General features: G+C 42.3%; 1 protein-coding gene across 1 annotated transcript; it reads left to right on the top strand.

Annotated features, from left to right (window-relative positions):
• Positions 1 to 2,912: 2,912 nt before the first annotated feature.
• LOC140491929 (15-hydroxyprostaglandin dehydrogenase [NAD(+)]-like) lies at positions 2,913 to 17,456 on the top strand. The gene is made up of 7 exons (XM_072590405.1): positions 2,913 to 3,048; positions 7,860 to 7,983; positions 9,476 to 9,582; positions 12,763 to 12,859; positions 13,929 to 14,005; positions 16,673 to 16,821; positions 17,231 to 17,456. Exons 1-7 carry the CDS (start codon positions 2,956 to 2,958, stop codon positions 17,370 to 17,372), a joined length of 789 nt encoding a protein of 262 aa, XP_072446506.1. The 5' UTR covers positions 2,913 to 2,955; the 3' UTR covers positions 17,373 to 17,456.
• The last annotated feature ends 2,414 nt before the right edge of the window (positions 17,457 to 19,870 follow it).

Below are 19,870 nucleotides of genomic sequence, written 5' to 3'. Positions count from 1 at the left end.
TTGTTGGTGATGCTTTTGGTGTTTTCATATTAAATTGTGGTTATAAATCAGAACTGAGCAAGGTCATAAGAAGCATGCTGATGATACTATTGTGGCATCATAGCATGTGACCTGAGGGTATAAAGATCTCAATTCCATCTTAACACAGATCACTTGAGGCAAGGCACTCGACAACAGAGGATTGCACAACCCTGCCCCAGCTATTTATCTGTCTGAGGAAAGTAACAATTGTTCACAATAATGAGCTGCATAAATATCAGTTAGATTCTTTAACATAGATAACCATGACCAATATCTTATGTCACAGGAGAGACACAGGTTTCAGAATAGTCTCAGCTTTCAACTGCTGAAGTGAAGATAAACCAGCTTTATTGTTTTTTTTCTTTTTAATTTCTTCCCACCCCATACTACTGCCTGGAGTGTGTAAAGCTGTGAGACACAGTGAAAGACAACTGGTGTACACATCTTTATTCATTTCCCACCACCAGGAAGAAAAGAAACACCAGAGTGCCCAGTAACAAGCAATGCCCTTTTCATCAAAAGGCAATACTGTGTGATCAAAAAAGTGACGGAGAGTGCAGGGATTGAATCAAAACAGAGTTGGAGGGGGAAATAAAACACTCAACTGCCTGTGGTGCCTTCCTCTCCCTGAACAACCCGAGGGTGTTGGGAGACACCACGTGTTCCTTCTCCAGAGACTCCCAGGCTTAAACATATAAACCAGTTTTATGCGTGTAAAGTGGCTTTTACGGCAGAGAACAGAGAGATCTCCTGACTTGGTGAATGTCTGATGGCTTCTCTCTCTGTTGTTCACAACCACAAGCTGCTCACATAGCTGAGAATAATTCCCATAATTGTTAGCAGCAGAAGACCTATGTTATCATTAAATGGTTACTAGTCCACAGACCAATCAGTTACATATTAGAGGTATTATGGATTGGACCAAACCCCCTTCAAATATAACATGGAGGTAGCCTAGACCCTAATGTCTCTCTTATTCAAAGACAAGTGTCAGGTGCTGTGTTCCACATGAAATTAAATTGGTCACACTACTTGGTTTTAAGCCAAATCCACTTTATTCTTACCCTGTAGTGAAAATACACACAAGACAAAGAAGAATTGTAATAAATTAACTCTATTGGAAAATGAAATAGAATAACAGATTATTTAACAAACAAACAACAATTAATCCAAATATAGTGCCAACCAATATACATGCCTTTGGCACAGGCAAATTCAGCAAAATAGTTTATCTCATACATAGTTCTCTCAGCTCAGTTCTGAAGTCCAGCTTTTTGCTGTGACAGAGAGAAAAAAAGAAATAACTTACACATACAGTTTCATGACCCAAGGACCTGCTGAAAGCTTAACAAAACCCTTGGCTCTATCGGAGCCTGACTCCACCCAATCATGCTGTTTCTATTGGTACAACCTTGATAAAAACCCAAGGCGTCACACACTGTCTACTTAATGGGCTTGGGACACATCTGTTTCAATGTCGGTTCTCAAAAAAAAGGACAGAATTCACCTTTACAAGCCATCCTGTCATCACAGAGGCTGAATCTCCAGATGCAGCCACAACAGCTGCAGCTCATCTGCAAACTGCACTTCAACTGAAGCTTCAATTGTGCAAAGAGAACTGACAATGAATGTCAGGTTGCTTGATTTCAAAATGCAATGATCTTTCAGCAGTTCTTGGTTTTAAAACAATTTCTTGTTTTCAAATGTAAATTGTACAACAGAGTACATATTTTACATACATCTATGAAGTCGCCCTCAGCCTCCCACACACTTGAAAAAAATGAATTTTGTCCAACCCTACCTTTGAACAAATACAATACAATCCAGTCATTATCCTGGTAAGCTTCTTTTTCACCCACTCCACACTGTCCAGATCTTTTCTATTGTGTGGCCACCAGAACTTGTCTAGATTAAGTTCCATCTGCCATTTCTCTACTCAACTTTACAACTGATCTATATCCTGCTCTGTCCTTTGACAGCTTTCTACAACTCCATTAACTTTCATGTAATCAGTAAAATTACAAAGCTGACAAACCACAGTTTCAATTAAATCATTCATATAAATTACAAATAACAGCTTTCCCTGCACCACTCCCAGCAGAAAACCCCTTGTCGCATACCACAGCCATCAACAACACCTTGACAGGCTTCCTCATGGGAGATAGGCTGGCATGGCTAGATCTAATGGAATACAGGTAGAACCATCTATTTTGATACAGAAATCACTCAAAGGTAAAATACAGAGATTGTTGATGGAGGGATGCCTTTCAGAGTGGAGGCCTGTCCCCAGTGGTGTGCCTGAAGGATCGGTTTTGTTTCCACTCCTATTCTCATTTATATAAAGGATTTGGATGTAATCGTAGGAGTGAGCACCCAGAGCATAGTGGGTATTTTTTGCAAACACATTTGAGCATAAAGCAGTCACCACAGCAAGGGTGAGGTCCCCTCGAAGAAATGGGCCATGGTAATTGACAATCTGTTCACCCCAAACAAGCCCTCCTAGATCCCCACCATCCTTTTCACAAATCCACATTTCGTAGTTCTTCAAAGTGAAGGGGATGGGTCCTGTTATGACAGCTCCCTGCCTGTGTGCTGGGTAGGGGGTACAGGCAGAGTGAACTCAGATATGACAGTCCTTTCCCCAGTCAAACGCTGCTTGGTTTAAAGGCTGAGGACCTATTCCAATCCATAATGTGGATGCTAGCCATGAACTAGAAATGTGAGGGTGCGAGAAAGTGAGAGGGTGACAGATTATCAGAGTAGTGCAAAACCATGAAGGAATGGGGAGGAAACTGATTAGACATTGGAGTTTGTCCTCTTTCTTTGGGTAGGTAAATATCAGCAGATCACGCAAATATTTACTCATAACAAGTTAACTGCAAACTCTTCATAAAGTCCAGGGGCAAATCGCTAAAGTCCACCGTCAGTGCTACGATGGAGCTCCAGGGGAAAGTTGCGCTGGTGACTGGCGCTGCCCAAGGCATCGGGAAAGCAATTGCTGAAATCCTCCTGAAGAACGGCGCTAAGGTAACAATTCTGCTTGAATCATTCCTGTCAATTTCCTCGTGCAAAGAAAGACAATAATTGCCCAGGCAGTGTGTTCAGAAATGCAGCAGTTTGTGTTAACCTGACGATTGATCTGGAGCGAGTGGTGCACATAAGCTAGTTTGAATAATAATATTTTAAATTGGAACTGAAGTGCAGTGAAAACGATATTCCAGCAATTTACATGAATTACCTGCGAGTAAGTATGCAATGGCAGAAAGTGTAACCCCTGCCCAAATCCATCCCCCTTCCTCACTATCTCATGCTCCTGGCACAAGTTCCAGGTGAAGCAGCACTTTACCTGCACTTCACTCCATTTAGTCTACAGTATTCACTGCTCACAATACAGTCTCCGCTCCACTGGAGAAACAAAGCGCAGACTGGGTAACTGCTTTGCAGAACACCTACATCCTCTCAGCAACAATGACCGGTGTAAAGTTATAGACTCACACAGCTCAGAAACTGACCCTTCACTCCATTCCCTCCCGACCATACAGACGTTCCAATTTGACCTCCTCCCACTTGCGAGATTTTCACCACATCATTCTAAACAATTCCTCTTTGTGAACCTGTCCAAAAGTCTTCAAAATGAGTTAATTGCACTTCCTTTTATCGCCTTCTCTGGCAGCTCGTTCCATACAAACATCACCCTCTTTATGAAAAAGTCGGTCCTTAGGTGATTGTTAAATCTTCCCCCTCTCACCTTAGACCTTTCTCCTCTAGTTTTGGACTACACCACCCGAAGGAAATAATCTTGCATATTCACTCTACCCATACCCCTCATGATTTTAAAAGCCTCTAAAAAGGTCGCCCCTCAGCCTCCTGTGCTCTCGGGAGAAAAGCACGAGCCCATTCAGCCTCTCCGTCCAACGCAAACTTTCCAGACCTGGCAACACACTTGTCAATCTTTTCTGCTTCCTTTCAAGTTTAACAGCTTCTTTCATTGAGCAGGGAGACAAGAACTGAACACAGCATTCCAAACGTGGCCTCACCAATGTCCACTGCAATGTGCCGTCCCATGAGACAACGCTTTCACTTTAATAAGGTTTTCTTGTCCTGTGTTTTTTCTGAAAAGAGTTTGTAAAGTTTAAGGTACTGGTGAGAGCCCAAATGAACACCTTAGGAGGTCTTTAGGTGTCTTTGAAAAGTTACAACAATGGAAGCAGCTTGAATGGGAATGGCCAGTTCTCATACAACAGGCTTTCTAGTTAATTTGAGCTGTAATAGTCAGAAGCTGTTTGTTGTCCCAAAAAATGTTGGAAGCTTCAGTGAATGATTAGTGTGGCTGGCCCTAAGCCATGTCCGTCAGATGTATTCTGATCTCATGCTTTTCTCAGCTTGTTATGCTGTAAGAGGACAGAGCTCTGCAAGATGGAGCCTGAAAACTTTGTAAGTACAGGCCACATGCAGATACAATGCTGACATCATATGCACATCCTTTAAAGGTATGTTCCTTTATGATACATCGTCTGCAAAGAAAACCAATCACAAACAGATAATTGTACAGAAGCAAATGAAGTCAATTCAGTGAGCATACATTCATTTAACATAACTGTTAACAAAATTAATTTTTCAACTTTGATATGATGTCTTGGAGCTTTGACAACTTGTTGCAAACTGGTGATTATATGGTCCCATGGAGAGGTATGTTCTTGTCTTGCTTCCTTTTTATTGATAACTTGGTTGGTTTGTTGTTCACTGCTGTCGCTCAGCATCATCACACAATCAGTGTGGTTTTCTTCCACTCTATATAAAATTGCTTTGCTTTCAGAATAATAAATAACTGCAATGTCAAGAGAAATAAATCTCGCTCATAGGTTTAATCAGATGTCACACAACACCAGGTTATAGTCCAAAATGATTATTCGAAATCACACACTTTCAGAGCAGTGCTCCTTCGTCAGGTGAACTAACCTGGTATTGTGTGACTTCTGACTTTATCCACATCAGTTCAACACCAGCACCAACACATCATTGATTTAATGTCATCAACCAATCATACAGAATACATGACTGAATATCTTGCATCCATTTTTCCCTTTTGAACTGTTGAGAGTTGTTATTACACCCCTCTAACATCGGTGCAACTTGAGCCCAGGTTTCTCAGTTCATGGCTGTAAATACAATCACTGCATCACGACAGGATCCTTATTGAACATGTTGGAGATGTTCTGGACTAAACATCTCAGCTGTTTCATCATGACCAATGACCTCCCCTCTATCATACGTTCAGAAATGGACATGTTCTCCGAAGGTGAGCTGGCTCAGGACTGATGAACTCTATTTGACAAATGGCTTTCTATTTTTCTTATTCGAGAAACAGTAAAAAATGGTGCGGGATCATGGTATCAGGAGAAAACTTTTTCACGATATTTTACTCTTTCTTACCATAAAGTAACGTGAGATTACATCAATTCATTCATGATTGCACAATGTTCAGCATCAATCGAGACTCCTCAAATACTAACGCAGTCCATGTTCAAAGTCAAACAAAGGTGGATGAGATCCAGGCTTGGATTAACAAAGGGCCAGTAACGTTGGTGCCACAAAAATGCGAGATTATGACCATTATGGGGAGGCAATGGCCTCGTGGTGTAATCGCTGGACTGCTCATCCAGAGATCCACATAATATTCTGGGGACCCAGTTTCAAAACACGCCACAGCAGTTGGTAGAGTTTGAATTCAACATATATCTGAAATTAAGAATCTAATGATGATCATGAATCCATTCTCGATTGTCGGAAAAGCCCATCTGAGTCAATAATGTCCTTTAGGAAAGGCAACTACCATCCTTACCTGGTCTGTCCTACATTTGACTTTAGATCCACAGAACTGTGATTGATGCTTATCTACCCTTTGGACAATTAGGGATGGGCAATAAATCCTGGCTTGGGCAGTGATAATCTCTTCACATGAATGCAGGCCATCACTGATAACTTACAATCGAACTACCATCACTTGATTTCTGTGGTGTCACTATCATTGAATCCCCCACTATCCTTAGGATTAACATTGGCCAGAAACTCAACTGGACCAGAGGCATAAACACAATGGCAACAAGAGCAGATCAGAAGGTAAGAATACAGTGATGAGTAACTCACCCCTTGAATCCCCAAAGCATGACCATTATCTACAAGGCACAAGTCAGGAGTGTGATGGAATACTCCCAACTGGCCTGGATGGGAGTAGCTCCAGCAACACTCAAGAAGCTTGACACTTTCCAGGACAAAACACCCCACTTGATTGGCGTTACAACCACAAGCATTGAATCCTTCCACAACTGACGCTCAGAAGCAGCAGTGTGTGCAAAAAATAAAATGCCCTGCAGCAGTTCACCAAGCATCCTTGAACAGTACCTTCCAAATCTTTGATGACTTCTATCTCAAAGGATAAGGGCAGCAGAGATATGGGAACACTAAACGTGAAAGCTTCCCACCGAGCCACTCACATGCTGACTTGGAAAGATATCACTGTTCCGCCTTTGGATCAAAACCCTGCAGCTTCCTCCCTAATGGCATTGTGGTTTAAACCACAGACGGTGCACACTAGTGGTTCAAGAGAGCTGCTCATCACCACCTCCTCAAGGGCAAATAGGACCAGGCTATGGTGGCCTAGCCAGCAACACCCACATCTCCACAAAAAGCTTGGATTTCATGCCGCAAAATTTGGTTGTGTCACATTACATGTATAGATAATTACACTGGAAATATCTGACAGTAAAGTCTTACAACTCCTGAAGAACAATACAACTGAACCCCACTCCTTCACATTGACCACCCAACCAAGCTTCCCCTTCACATCCAACAACTAGCCTGTCACCGACTCCTAACATGACCTGATTAGCCCCCCAGTAGTCAACTAATCCTCTGGCACAACTCCTGACCTATTTACCTTGCTGCCATCCTACTTCTTAATCTGTATATTACACACACCCTTCCCCAAATACCACTTATACATTACACACTTGCTTACTTATGACAGAATCATACATTCACACTGAACAGAAGAGGCCCTTAGACTCATCAGGACTCCTCTGATAAAAACTACATTAAACCTACAGTTACCCCATTCGCCAGCACTTGGCCCACAGCCTTGAATATTTTCCCATTTCAAGACCTCATTCAAGTACTTATTAAAAGTTGCGAGATTCCGCGTATCAACCAACCTCCAGCGCATGCAGCCTGGATCTCCACCATGCTCTCGGTCAAAGCAAAAACCTTCCTCAAATCTCCTCTCAATCTTCTGCATTTCATTTTAACAGAATGCCCCTTATTACTGACCCTTCACCTTAGAGGAACAGATACTTGATATCCATCCAGTCCATGCCTCTCATAAGCTATTACACCTCCAACAGGTCACCTCCTAACTTTAAAACACCACCAGCTCACGAGGTGCCATTTGAACCCGTATCCCTTGAGAATTACACTGCTCCCCTGCGTTAATAACACAATGATGTTACATCTACACACCTTCTTCTTCCACTGTTGCTTTTGAAGAAGCTTTTGGTCAACTGACCTCTTTACTCATTCTAATCCAGCAGCTCATGCCACAGTAAGGAAAAATCTCTGCACTATGTCCTCTGAGGAATGCTGCAACAAATCAGTGCTGAAGGATCGTCCATCAGGGGTGCATTCAGAAAATATCAGAATAGTTTGAGTGTGTAGTTTCCAATTGTCTGGTCAGAGTTGGAAAGAGAGTCCGAAATGAGCTGTTGACTGACCCAAGCTCTCCTCAGACACATTGACCAACCCACGTGTTTACTTGCGGACTCAATCATGTTTTCTTCCTTTAGGTGAGTCTGTTGGATATCAATGCATCCAGAGGGGAAGCTACCAAAGCTGCCTTTGGACAGACCTATGGAGCTGAGAATATTTTGTTCCTTCCATGTGATGTAACATCTGAGAATCAGCTGAAAGGTATCAATTCAAACACTAATTTTATCAACATGCCACTGACTTGTTCAATCTGACTGACTGGTTTCTTAACAGACACTTGGCTGCTACCAGTGGGTGTAATAATCAGCTGGAGTGAGTGTGAATGGGAGTTACATTGTTGGCATTAGTAAGCTTATACACTGCAATATGATTAAATATAATCAGTACAGCATTGAGGATAACCTTCCATGTGCTGAAAAGGAGCACAAGAATGCATTTACAATTAAAAACTGCCCTCAGAACAGGGAGCAAATATCTATATAGAAATGGGATGCTTCATTGGGAGCACAGATTCCAGAATTCAATACTCAGTCTGTGCTCAGACACCAATTGATACTGCTCAGCTTTTTCATTTTCCTCGGTTTGAGGGTCTCAGTGTTCCTGGTCGAGGATCTCAGTCCAAGTGATCCTTCTTAAGACCCTTATCGTCTAAGAACATGCTTCTTGTGTAGGTTTTGGTTCAGATGGTCCTGGTTTAGTGTCTGAGTAGTGAGTACATGTTCTACTTTAGTGTCTCAGTTCTCCTGATAATGGTTCTCAGAGTCTATCCAGTTCTGGTCAAAGAATTAAGGCCTGTTGCCTCTTGCTAGGAAACAAAGATGCTCCTCAATGGTTTGATGTTGCACACAATTACCATATTCCAGGTGTATGCATGGAGGAGAGGAGGTGATTTTTGTAAATCTACAGGTTTTATTTCAGGATTTTGATGATTGCTGATTGTGGGCAACAGGAAGCATGCTGGGAGCATTCTTCCCATTCCATGCACTGCCAATCTCCAAACATTTTGATTCAGCATCAAGAGGGTTCAGTGAAAAAGTTCTGTCTCGTCTTTGGTCAACCACATTTCCCGAGGCAAAGATGGAAAAATTCACCAATTGTTTGCATGAATAGATCATCCTCGATAATGAAACATCTGACAAATGGGATGAAAAGCCTCATTATAGGGAGAGATCATATTGGATGGGATTATTTTCCCTGCAGCAGAGAAGTTTGGGGGGTGATCTGAATTAGGTATACAAACCTTTGGTGGCAACGACAGGGAGACCATGAAATCTTCCTCCCCATCACAGATGTATCTCAGACCAAACGTCGAAAGCATAAAGTGAGGAGTAAGTGTTTTCCAGAAGACCTGAGGAATGAAATTTCCTCTCAGAGGCTGGTGGAAATATGGAATGCACTGGTTGAGAGGATGATGGAGTCAGGTGCTCTTGAAATATAGAAGAAGCATCTGAATGAGTACTTGAAATGCTAGAGCAAAGCAAGTTATGGACCAAGTGCAGGCCAATGGGATTAACATAGTTTGGCGTTTGTTGGTCAGCACAGATATGGTGCACTGAAGGGCTTGTTTCTCTGCTGCAGCTATCTGTGACTCAGTGACTGAATGAGTCATTCTGAGGAATGTGCTTAGTGTTGGTATGCTTGGTCACAGACATTGCAAACTTTGATAATCAACTCCATTTACTGTCTTTTGCAGATTGTTTCACCAAAACTCTTGAAAAATTTCAGAAATTGGATATAGTATGCAACAATGCAGGGATCTTTGATGAGCAAAACTGGGAGAACTGCCTCAGTATAAACCTGGTATGTGTCAATTGTACATTGTTTATTAATTGTGATTTATGTGAGCACATTAATTAACACTTCTTGAAACTGGGATGCGGTTGAGTTTGGAGACGAATGTTTTTAAGGCCTCATTCCATAAATCAATGTAATAGTCAGCAATGGATGGTTCCAATGACATCCTTGATTCAATATCATGCAATAGTATGCACTCCTCTGGCAGGTTGCTGAGGCTGAGGATAATTAGGTTACATCTTCAGTCCCTCACTACCAGAAGTATCTCTATCTGACAACGATGGTGTCACAACACAGTCTCTTGCCAATGATGGAGACACTCTTGTGAAACCCCAAGATTCTAGCTACCACTAACCAATGATGTACATGGAAGTCCTTACCCAGAATGTTCGGAATCTTTCTTTATCTCAGATCAAGTTATCGTTATCATGGATATGCTGTCATCTGAGAGTGTTGAGAGAATGGGATGAGCGAGAGAAATATGTAAAAAAGGACGGAAACCGATAACCAGCAATAATTTCCCTTGATTTAGTTGAGCTCACATCATGACAATTTTTTAATTTACTCATGAGATGTAGGTGAAGGCGCCTATGGATATTTGAGAAGGTGGTGGAGGGCTCCTTATTACATTGTGCAGTTGATGATCTTTAGGTCCATCCACAATGCCATTAGAGCAGGAATTCCAGGATTTTGACCCAGCGACACTGAAGAAACAGTGATATATTTCCAAGTCACGACAGCAATGGCTTGGAATAGATGTTGCAGATTGTGCTATTTCCATTGATTTGGAAGATTTTAACTGTTCTTATAGAACAGCAGAAGACATTTTTTCAGCTGATGGCATATATCTGCTTGTAGTTTTATGTTCTTGTGACATTTCCCACGTGAAGAAATTCTGAAGTGTAGGCTTGGGTTCTGTGAAGTCATCTGTTGTGCCAGTGGAACAGGGAATTACCAATGAAGGTGTCGGAGGGCTGTGGTCTGTTAACGGATAGTTATGGTTCAGTTATTACAACTTCCTGGCACATTCCTGAACAATCTACTTTTGATCATTACAATCTCCTTCGTATGCTGCTGCATGAAAACTGTACCTAAAAAAATTAGTGGACAATTCATTCCCTTTCAGTTTAGTTTGGTGGAAAATTCAGTATCCATATACAGCAAGGCTTGAACAACATCCAGACTTGGTCTGATATGTGGCAAGTAACATTCACAACATCCAAATGCAAGGCAGGAAGAAGATTGCAGTTTAGGAAAGTGATGCTGAGTTCGAGAGTTGGGGCTGAGACAAGGTGGGGGGAGGTGAAATGAGGAAACTGGTGAAATCTGAGTTCATTCCTTGTGGTTGAAGGGTTCGTAGGCAGAAGATGAGGCGCTCTTCCTCCAGCAGTCGTGTTGCTATGGTCTGGTGATGGAGGAGTCCAGGACACCAGGACAGAACCCCACTGGTCCTCACCTACCACCCCACCAACCTCCATATACATCGTATCATCCTTCGTCATTTCCGCCACCTCCAAACGGATCCCACCACCAGGGATATATTTCCCTCCCCTCCGCTATCAGCGTTCTGAAAAGACCACTCCTTCCGTGACTCCCTCGTCAGGCCCACACCCCCCACCAACCCAACCCCCACTCCCGGCACCGTCCCCTGCAACCGCAAGAAAAGCAAAACTTGCGCCCACACCTCCCTCCGTCACATCCCTCCAAGGCCCCAAGGGATCCTTCCATATCCACCACAAATTCACCTGCACCTCCACACACATCATTTACTGCATCCGCTGCACCCAATGTGGCCTCCTCTAATTTGGAGAGACAGGCTGCCTACTTGTGGAACGTTTCAGAGAACATCTCTGGGACATCCGGACCAACCAACCCAACCACCCCGTGGCTCAACACTTCAATTCCCCCTCCCACTCCACCAAGGACATGCAGGTCCTTGGACTCCTCCATCGTCAGACCATAGCAACACGACAGCTGGAGGAAGAGCGCCTCATCTTCCACCTAGGAACCCTTCAACCACAAGGAATGAACTCAGATTTCTCCAGTTTCCTCATTTTGCCTCCTCCCACCTTGTCTCAGTCACAACCCTCAAACTCAGCACCACCTTCCTAACCTGCAATCTTCTTCCTGACCTCTCCGCCCCCAACCCCACTCTGGCCTATCACCCTCACCTTAACCTCCTTCCACCTATCACATTTCCAACGCCCCTTCCCCTAAGTCCCTCCTCCCTACCTTTTACTCTGCCTGCTTGGCACACTTTCCTCATTCCTGTAGAAGGGTTCATGCCCAAAATGTCTATTCTCCTGCTCCTTGGATGCTGCCTGACCTGCTGCACTTTTCCAGCAACACATTTTCAGCTCTGACCTCCAGCATCTGCAGTCCTCACTTTCTCCTGGGTGAAGACCACTCCATCCAGGAATGAATTCAAAACCAATTCATTGGCAAGTGCGAGGAATAGCTGAAGCTTGAGACCAATTGCTGCAAAACACCATCACCAATCACATCGTGCACACCAGACTGTGTGAACCTTATTCCTGCTCTCTGTCAGCTGTCTGCTAATCAATTTCCTGTTGATGTCAGTGGACTACGAACACAGCCAATTTAATATAATCAACTCGGAGAAAATGAGGACTGCAGATACTGCAGATAAGAGTCAAAAAGTGTGGTGCTGGAAAACCCAGTACACTTTGCTCATTATATTTCTTCATAAACAGATTTGCTCAAAATTAACCACATTGATGTGATCTGGACTATAAATCCATTCCATTAACCAAGTCACTGATTGATCTATTTCATTTTATGAACTGTTGATCCACCCACTGACCAATCTTCACATCACAGTAACCAATTTGCTCATTCCACCGAATATCCTCCTCATTCATGGATCAATCATTTTTTCCAGTAACCAGGTCACCAACCCCGAGTTTGTCCATCCTGTTTAATAGACTTCCCATTCCACAAATAATCCTGCATTTTTCCACAGTATTTTACTGTTTATCGTTCTACTAGCACCTGAATTTTTCTATGTTCTGCTGATGCTTGAATGTACTCTTGCTGGGTGAATTTGAATGTAGCTTGCGATCCATATGCATCTCTCTGCATTTTCCAACTGTCTGTACATGTCAGTATTTTCACATTAACTGAATGGCCTGCTCCCTGATGATTCCTATGTTGCTTGTATTGTAGGTCAGTGTAATTAAAGGAACCTATCTGGGAATACAGCACATGAGTAAAGAGACTGGAGGGAAAGGAGGAGTGATTGTTAATATCGCCTCCATTGCAGGTAAGTCAGCAAAGTAACAATACTTTACCAATGAACATTCTAAGTGTTGCCTGAGGATTTGAAAAGCATCCACATTGGACAAAATGCAATTAAGGGCAAAGCTGATTTTTCACAAAATGTACAGCAAAGGAAAAGACATTTAACCTCCTCACAAGTTGCCGGTCATCTGATTCAACTCACAACATCATTCAACTTCTGTAACTCCCCTTCAAGTGTCATTCACCTCAAGCCATTCTCTCACAATCTCAAGATGATTACATTCAACTCACTTTAGGTTTTTCCTTTGTTCCTCATTGGATTTGGTGGCGACAGTTTAATCGTCCATAGAATCACATAGAACAGGAGAGGCTCTTTGCCTCATCGGGTCTGTACTATCGAAAATATACTGAATCTACACTAGCCTCACTTTCCAGGACAAGTCTGATCAGAGGCCCACCACAGTTATTGCACGTCTCTGGGAGACAGCAGGATATACATAGACAAAGATATAACAGAGACACTTACAGCTCTAAAAAATGCAATTAATTTATAAAAGACATAAACAAATAACGCACGCTGCGTGGGTGAAATTCCTCTCACTATCTTCACCACACCTCCTGACCACAGGTATCTCTTGGAGAAGTATTTTTTAAAGTCTTGCTAAATATGAAGGGTTAATGGGCTGCTTCATAAAGAGATCTGTGTCAAGTTTATGCCTTACTTTGAATTTTCCGTGTACATGACCACACCTGAATGTTTTGTCCTTATTGGAAAGTAACAGTCGTCAATGATTTGCAATCTTAATTCTTAGCCTGATCTCTCGCCATGCCTACTGCCTCTTCCTATGATGTCCAGCATTTTTTGTTTTCAGAAAAGCTATTTATGACTGACAGTTTCTTACTTAGCTTTCCTTTACTTTTTCAATTCAATAAATACTGGCAAATGTAATCAGGACTCTTTCTTCATGAAAGGAATAAATGTTGACATGAATTAGGTGACCTGTTTCAATGCCAAAGCGTTTCCATATATTCACATGTTTCTGTTTGATGGAGTGTTTGAAGCTAATTCTCTGCTATTTCATGGTGAACAGGTCTGATTCCTTTCTTCCGTGGAGCAGTTTACGCAGCCTCAAAGTATGGAGTAGTAGGATTCACTGCGTCATTGTCTGTGAGTGCTAGACTATAATGCAAAGAGTAAACATTTTCTCTATAAATAACGCACTAATACCTTGTCAGAATCTCAGAACAAGCAGCAGCTGTAGAGCAAGTGACAGGCCACATGGTCCCACAAGCTTGCCCTGCTCCTCAGTAGGAAGAGAGCTCAGTTAGCACCTTGACTTAATTTTCTCACCCTATCTCTTGATTACCCTCGTGCCCCAAACTCTGTCAATGTTGACCTTGAATGTCATCAGTAACTGAGGATCCACAGTTTCACATAGTGGATGGGGTGGATAATGCCATACATTGGCACGGAGGTTACAAAAGCAATTGTGCTGCCCATGCAAGTCTGTGTCAACGCACCAAATTGGGATCTGCAAGAATGGATCTGCTGGTCCATGGACTGAGCTTGTATCAAACTCCATGGCTTTGTTTATTCTGCAATCCCAGCAGCTGCTCCCAAGTGGCACTGCTGGTACTTATGAAATAGTAGATTTTGTTGAATTATGTTTGTGTCTAAACCAGAACAATCATGACTGGTTTTGGGCTTCAACACCACTTTCCTGCCTTATCCTCATACCCAGTGTTTCTGAGGGACCAAAGACCGATCTCAGACTGAAATGTATTCAACAATGGAACTGTCATCTTCAGGGATGGAGAGCTCCAAAGATTCACTAACCTTTGATAGGATTTCCTCAATTCTCCTCATTTCAGGCCAAAATGATTGTCCCTCATGCTCACTGTGTTATAGATTCCTAAGACAGGTGAAACAATCTCGATATCTACTCTTGATGTAGATATACCAATATTGAACTGGTTTAGGCAAAGTCAGAAGTCACACAACACTAGGTTATAGTCCTACAGGTTGGTTTGAAATCACAAGCTTTTGGAGCACTGCTCCACTGCACCTGACCAATGAGCTGTGCGCCAAAAGCTTATCTGATTTGGCATAAATCTGGTGGATAACCAGGTTGTTGTGTGCAATGTCTGACTCGATGTCTACTCTGACAAGCCCTGTCAGAAATTTGCAAAGATCAGTTAGACCACCTCTCATTCTTCCAAAGATAGGAGAATGTCATACAGGAACCTCACCTATCACGAGGATTACTATTACGACCATGGCATTGCTTCTCTCTTGGAGGCCCCAACACAATTTCCTGGTTTTCAGGCACTCCTCTGAACAGCTTTAGGACTTCCTCTCCATTAATGGAATGGTGGACATTGTCAATACTCCATGTGGGTATGGAGGAGGATGGATCCCTAGATAGAGGTGAGTGTCGATGAGATGCAGCTTGTGGGGTGGGGGTTGGTTGGAAGTTGGAAGTAAAGTGTGCATAGTGGCTTTCAAAACTACAGCCCCAACTCCCTGATACAGGGTCCTTTAGTCAAACACAGTGTGGATATGAGCGATGCTTCCACCAATGATTTCCTCATTCCTGTAATCTAACCTCCTTGCAATCAAGGTCAACATGCTGTTTGCCTTCCTGATTGATTGCTGGAGGAGAGCTTGGTGCTAGGAAAGCACAGCAAGCCAGGCATCATCCGAGGAGCAGGAGAATCAATGTTTTGGGCATAAGCCCATCACGAGAGCTTATTTTGCTGGACCCACATGCAAACATTGTTTTCCTTTTATGTGTACACACTAATCTCTCTAAACATCAACCTTTACAAATTTCTTACCTTTTAAAATATTCTGCTTGACTACAAAATTGAAGAAAGTGAACAAGTGCATACTTATAAAATGACAATTCATCCATCACTTTGTTACACAATTTTATTTAACATGCTTAAGCTTTATTACAACCGCTTTTTGACCTCCTCACAGCTGCCATTTTTGTCTAGCTTTGAAAGGCTAGTAAATGTAGATATAATACTCTGTCACTTTGCCAGATTCATTAACATAGAGTGCAAATAGCTGAGGCCCCATTGTGGCCGTCCAAATGACACAGTCTGTCAACTCAAAAATGAAGGTTTTCCCTCCTAAATGTTTATGCATGTTAATATATTACCCATAATCCCATGAACTCTTATGATACCTTTACAGTGAAATCCAAGTATATTGCTTGGTTCTCATTCATCGACACTGGCAGTTAGATCAAGAGTGTAGTGCTGGAAAAGCACAGCAGATCAGGTGAATGGGATGATGAAGGGCTTAAGCCCGAAACGTCGATTCTTCTGCTCCTCGGATGCTGCCTGACCGGCTGTGCCTTCCTGTATTACACTCTTCACTCGGAGCGCCAACATCTCCATTCCTCACTTTCTCCACTGGCAGTTAGATCATTATACATAGGGCAGGTGACACACCACAAATTGATTATTGGTAAAAGGCTGTGGGGCTATGTGCAAGTCGACTTGCTCCAAGCGTTTAATATCACCCAACTAAAGATGAACCCAGGGTATGGGTTTGAGAGACAAGTCTAATCAGATTGAATGTATTGATGACCCTAATTGTTACATGTGTTTGAATTGTGCTGCCTCTCAGGTGAGCCTCACACAAAGCACAAACACTTTCCAGGAACTTGGACTGGATTCCTGATTTCCCCCAGTCTGCAGCAGTCTGGATGGGCCCTCATCACAAAACTCCACATAAACTAACATCTGAGAGCTTCCTGTCAGGAAGTTGTAAAGTTCTATAAAACTCAAAGAGTGTGAGACATTACAAGGTTTCTGCTTTCAGCTGACCTGCCTTGAGAAGCATGGGGTTCGATTACAAGCGCTGTGTCCTGTTTTCGTCGACACTAAGCTTCTGACAGATCTGAAAGCAGTGAAGACTCCAGACCACAAGGAGAAACTTGAGCTGATGATAGCCAACCTTGGAGTTCTGAAGTGAGTTTGAACATAATCAGGAAGTGGGGTGGGAATTGATAGGGTGAAAATGTGTTCAGCATGTCTACATGGAGCATTTGTAGAGGAATATCTGACAGAAATGATTGGTGTGGTATCCGCAAAATATCACAGATTGATTTCTGAATCTTCAGCATTAACCTGAGAATTTGCATGTTTGATTTGATGAGTCTGCAGAATGATGAGATATGCAAACCAACCGGGAATGTCGACTGGAAATCAATGATGTCGGCTGTTTCTCCTTCATCAACCCTGCGAGTTAGATCCTCCAGGATTGGGTAGATGTCCTAGTCATGTGCTGCCTTAACACACTGGAAGGGATTGTGTTCCGATGGCAGGATATTTTAAACAAACAGGATGTTTGCTCATGATCACCATCTGACTTTTACAGGCCGACACATATTGCAGAGGGATTCTTGCAGCTTGTCAGGGATCAGACCAGGAATGGGGCATCGCTGAAGGTGTTGGAAAATGGCAAGCTTGAGTATGAAGCCATACCGACGATTCTTCCAGAAAGTCCAAAATCAATTTAGGGACCTCAATGAATTCAAGCAACAGGTCACTGGGAACAATGGAAACTTTAAACCTGTTCAAATATAAAATGATTAACATTTTAATTGTTGGTGATGCTTTTGGTGTTTTCATATTAAATTGTGGTTATAAATCAGAACTGACCAAGGTCATAAGAAGCATGCTGATGATACTATTGTGGCATCATAGCATGTGACCTGAGGGAATAGAGATCTCAATTCCATCTGACCACAGATGACTTGAGGCATGGCACTTGAAAACAGAGGATTGCACAACCCTGCCCCAGCTATTTATCTGTCTGAGGAAAGTAACAATTGTTCACAATAATGAGCTGCATAAATATCAGTTAGATTCTTTAACATAGATAACCATGACCAATATCTTATGTCACAGGAGAGACACAGGTTTCAGAATAGTCTCAGCTTTCAACTGCTGAAGTGAAGATAAACCAGCTTTATTGTTTTTTTTCTTTTTAATTTTCTCCCACCCCATACTACTGCCTGGAGTGTGTAAAGCTGTGAGACACAGTGAAAGACAACTGGTGTACACATCTTTATTCATTTCCCACCACCAGGAAGAAAAGAAACACCAGAGTGCCCAGTAACAAGCAATGCCCTTTTCACTGTGTGATCAAAAAAGTGACTGAGAGTGCAGCGATTGAATCAAAACAGAGTTGGAGGGGGAAATAAAGCACTCAACTGCCTGTGGTGCCTTCCTCTCCCTGAACAACTCGAGTGTGTTGGGAGACACAATGTGTTACTTCTCCAGAGACTCCCAGGCTTAAACATATAAACCAGTTTTATGCGTGTAAAGTGGCTTTTACGGCAGAGAACAGAGAGATCTCCTGACTTGGTGAATGTCTGATGGCTTCTCTCTCTGTTGTTCACAACCACAAGCTGCTCACATTGCTGAGAATAATTCCCATAATTGTTAGCAGCAGAAGACTTATGTTATCATTAAATGGTTACTAGTCCACAGACCAATCAGTTACGTATTAGAGGTATTATAGATTGAACCAAACCCCCTTCAAATATAACATGGAGGTAGCCTAGACCCTAATATCTCTCTTCTTCAAAGACAAGTGTCAGGTGCTGGGTTCCACATGAAATTAAATTGGTCACACTACTTGGTTTTCAGCCAAATCCACTTAATTCTTACCCTGTAATGAAAATACGCACAAAACAAAGAAGAATTGTAATAAATTAACTCTATTGGAAAACCTAATAGAATAACAGATTATTTAACAAACAAACAACAATTAATCCAAATATAGTGCCAACCAATGTACATGCCTTTGGCAAAGGCAAATTCAGCAAAACATTTATCTCATACATAGTTCTCTCAGCTCAGTTCTGAAGTCTAGCTTTTTGCTGTGACAGAGAGAAAAAAGAAATAACTTAGACATACAGTTTCATGACTCAAGTAACTGCTGAAAGCTGAATCCACCCAATCATGCTGTTTCTATTGGTACAACCTTGATAAAAACCCAAGGCATCACGCACTGTCTACTTAATGGGCTTGGGACACATCTGTATCAATTTCTGTTCTCAAATTAAAGGACGGAATTCACCTTCACAAGCCATCCTGTCATCACAGAGACTGAATCGCCAGATGCAGCCACAACAGATGCACCTCATCTGCAAACTGCACTTCAACTGAAACTACAATTGTGCAAAGAGAACTGACAATGAATGTCAGGTTGCTTGATTTCAAAATGCAATGATCTTTCAGCAGTTCTTGGTTTTAAAACAATTTATTGCTTCACAATCAAAAGTACATTTTACAACAGAGTACATATTTTACATACATCTATCAAGTCGCCCTCAGCCTCCCACACACTTGAAAAAAAATAAATTTTGTCCAACCCTACCTTTGAACAAATACAATACAATCCAGGCATTATACTGGTCAACTTCTTTTTCACCCACTCCACACTGTCTAGATCTTTTCTATTGTGTGGCCACCAGAACTTGTCCAGATTAAGTTCCATCTGCCATTTCTCTACTCAGCTTTCCAACTGATCTCTATCCTGCTATGTCCTTTGACAGCTTTCCAAAACTCCATTAACTTTCATGTAATCAGTAAAATTGCAAAGCAGACAAACCACAGTTTCAATTATATCATTCATATAAATTACAAATAACAGCTTTCCCTGCACCACTCCCAGCAGAAAACCCCTTGTCACATTCCACAGCCATCAACAACACCTTGACAGGCTTCCTCATGGGAGATAGGCTGGCATGGCTAGATCTAATGGAATACAGGTAGAACCAGCTATTTTGATACAGAAATCACTCAAAGGTAGAATACAGAGAATGTTGGTGGAGGGATGCCTTTCAGTGTGGAGGCCTGTCCCCAGTGGTGTGCCTGAAGGATCGCTGTTGGTTCCACTCCTTTTCTCATTTATATGAAGGATTTGGATGTAATCGTAGGAGTGAGCACCCAGAGCATAGTGGGTATTTTTTGCAAACACATTTGAGCATAAAGCAGTCACCACAGT

Source organism: Chiloscyllium punctatum, chromosome 20, assembly GCF_047496795.1.
Source record: "Chiloscyllium punctatum isolate Juve2018m chromosome 20, sChiPun1.3, whole genome shotgun sequence".
NCBI lineage: Eukaryota > Metazoa > Chordata > Chondrichthyes > Orectolobiformes > Hemiscylliidae > Chiloscyllium > Chiloscyllium punctatum.
Note: the sequence above shows the minus strand (reverse complement) of the source record. Positions and strands in the feature narration are given on the sequence as shown.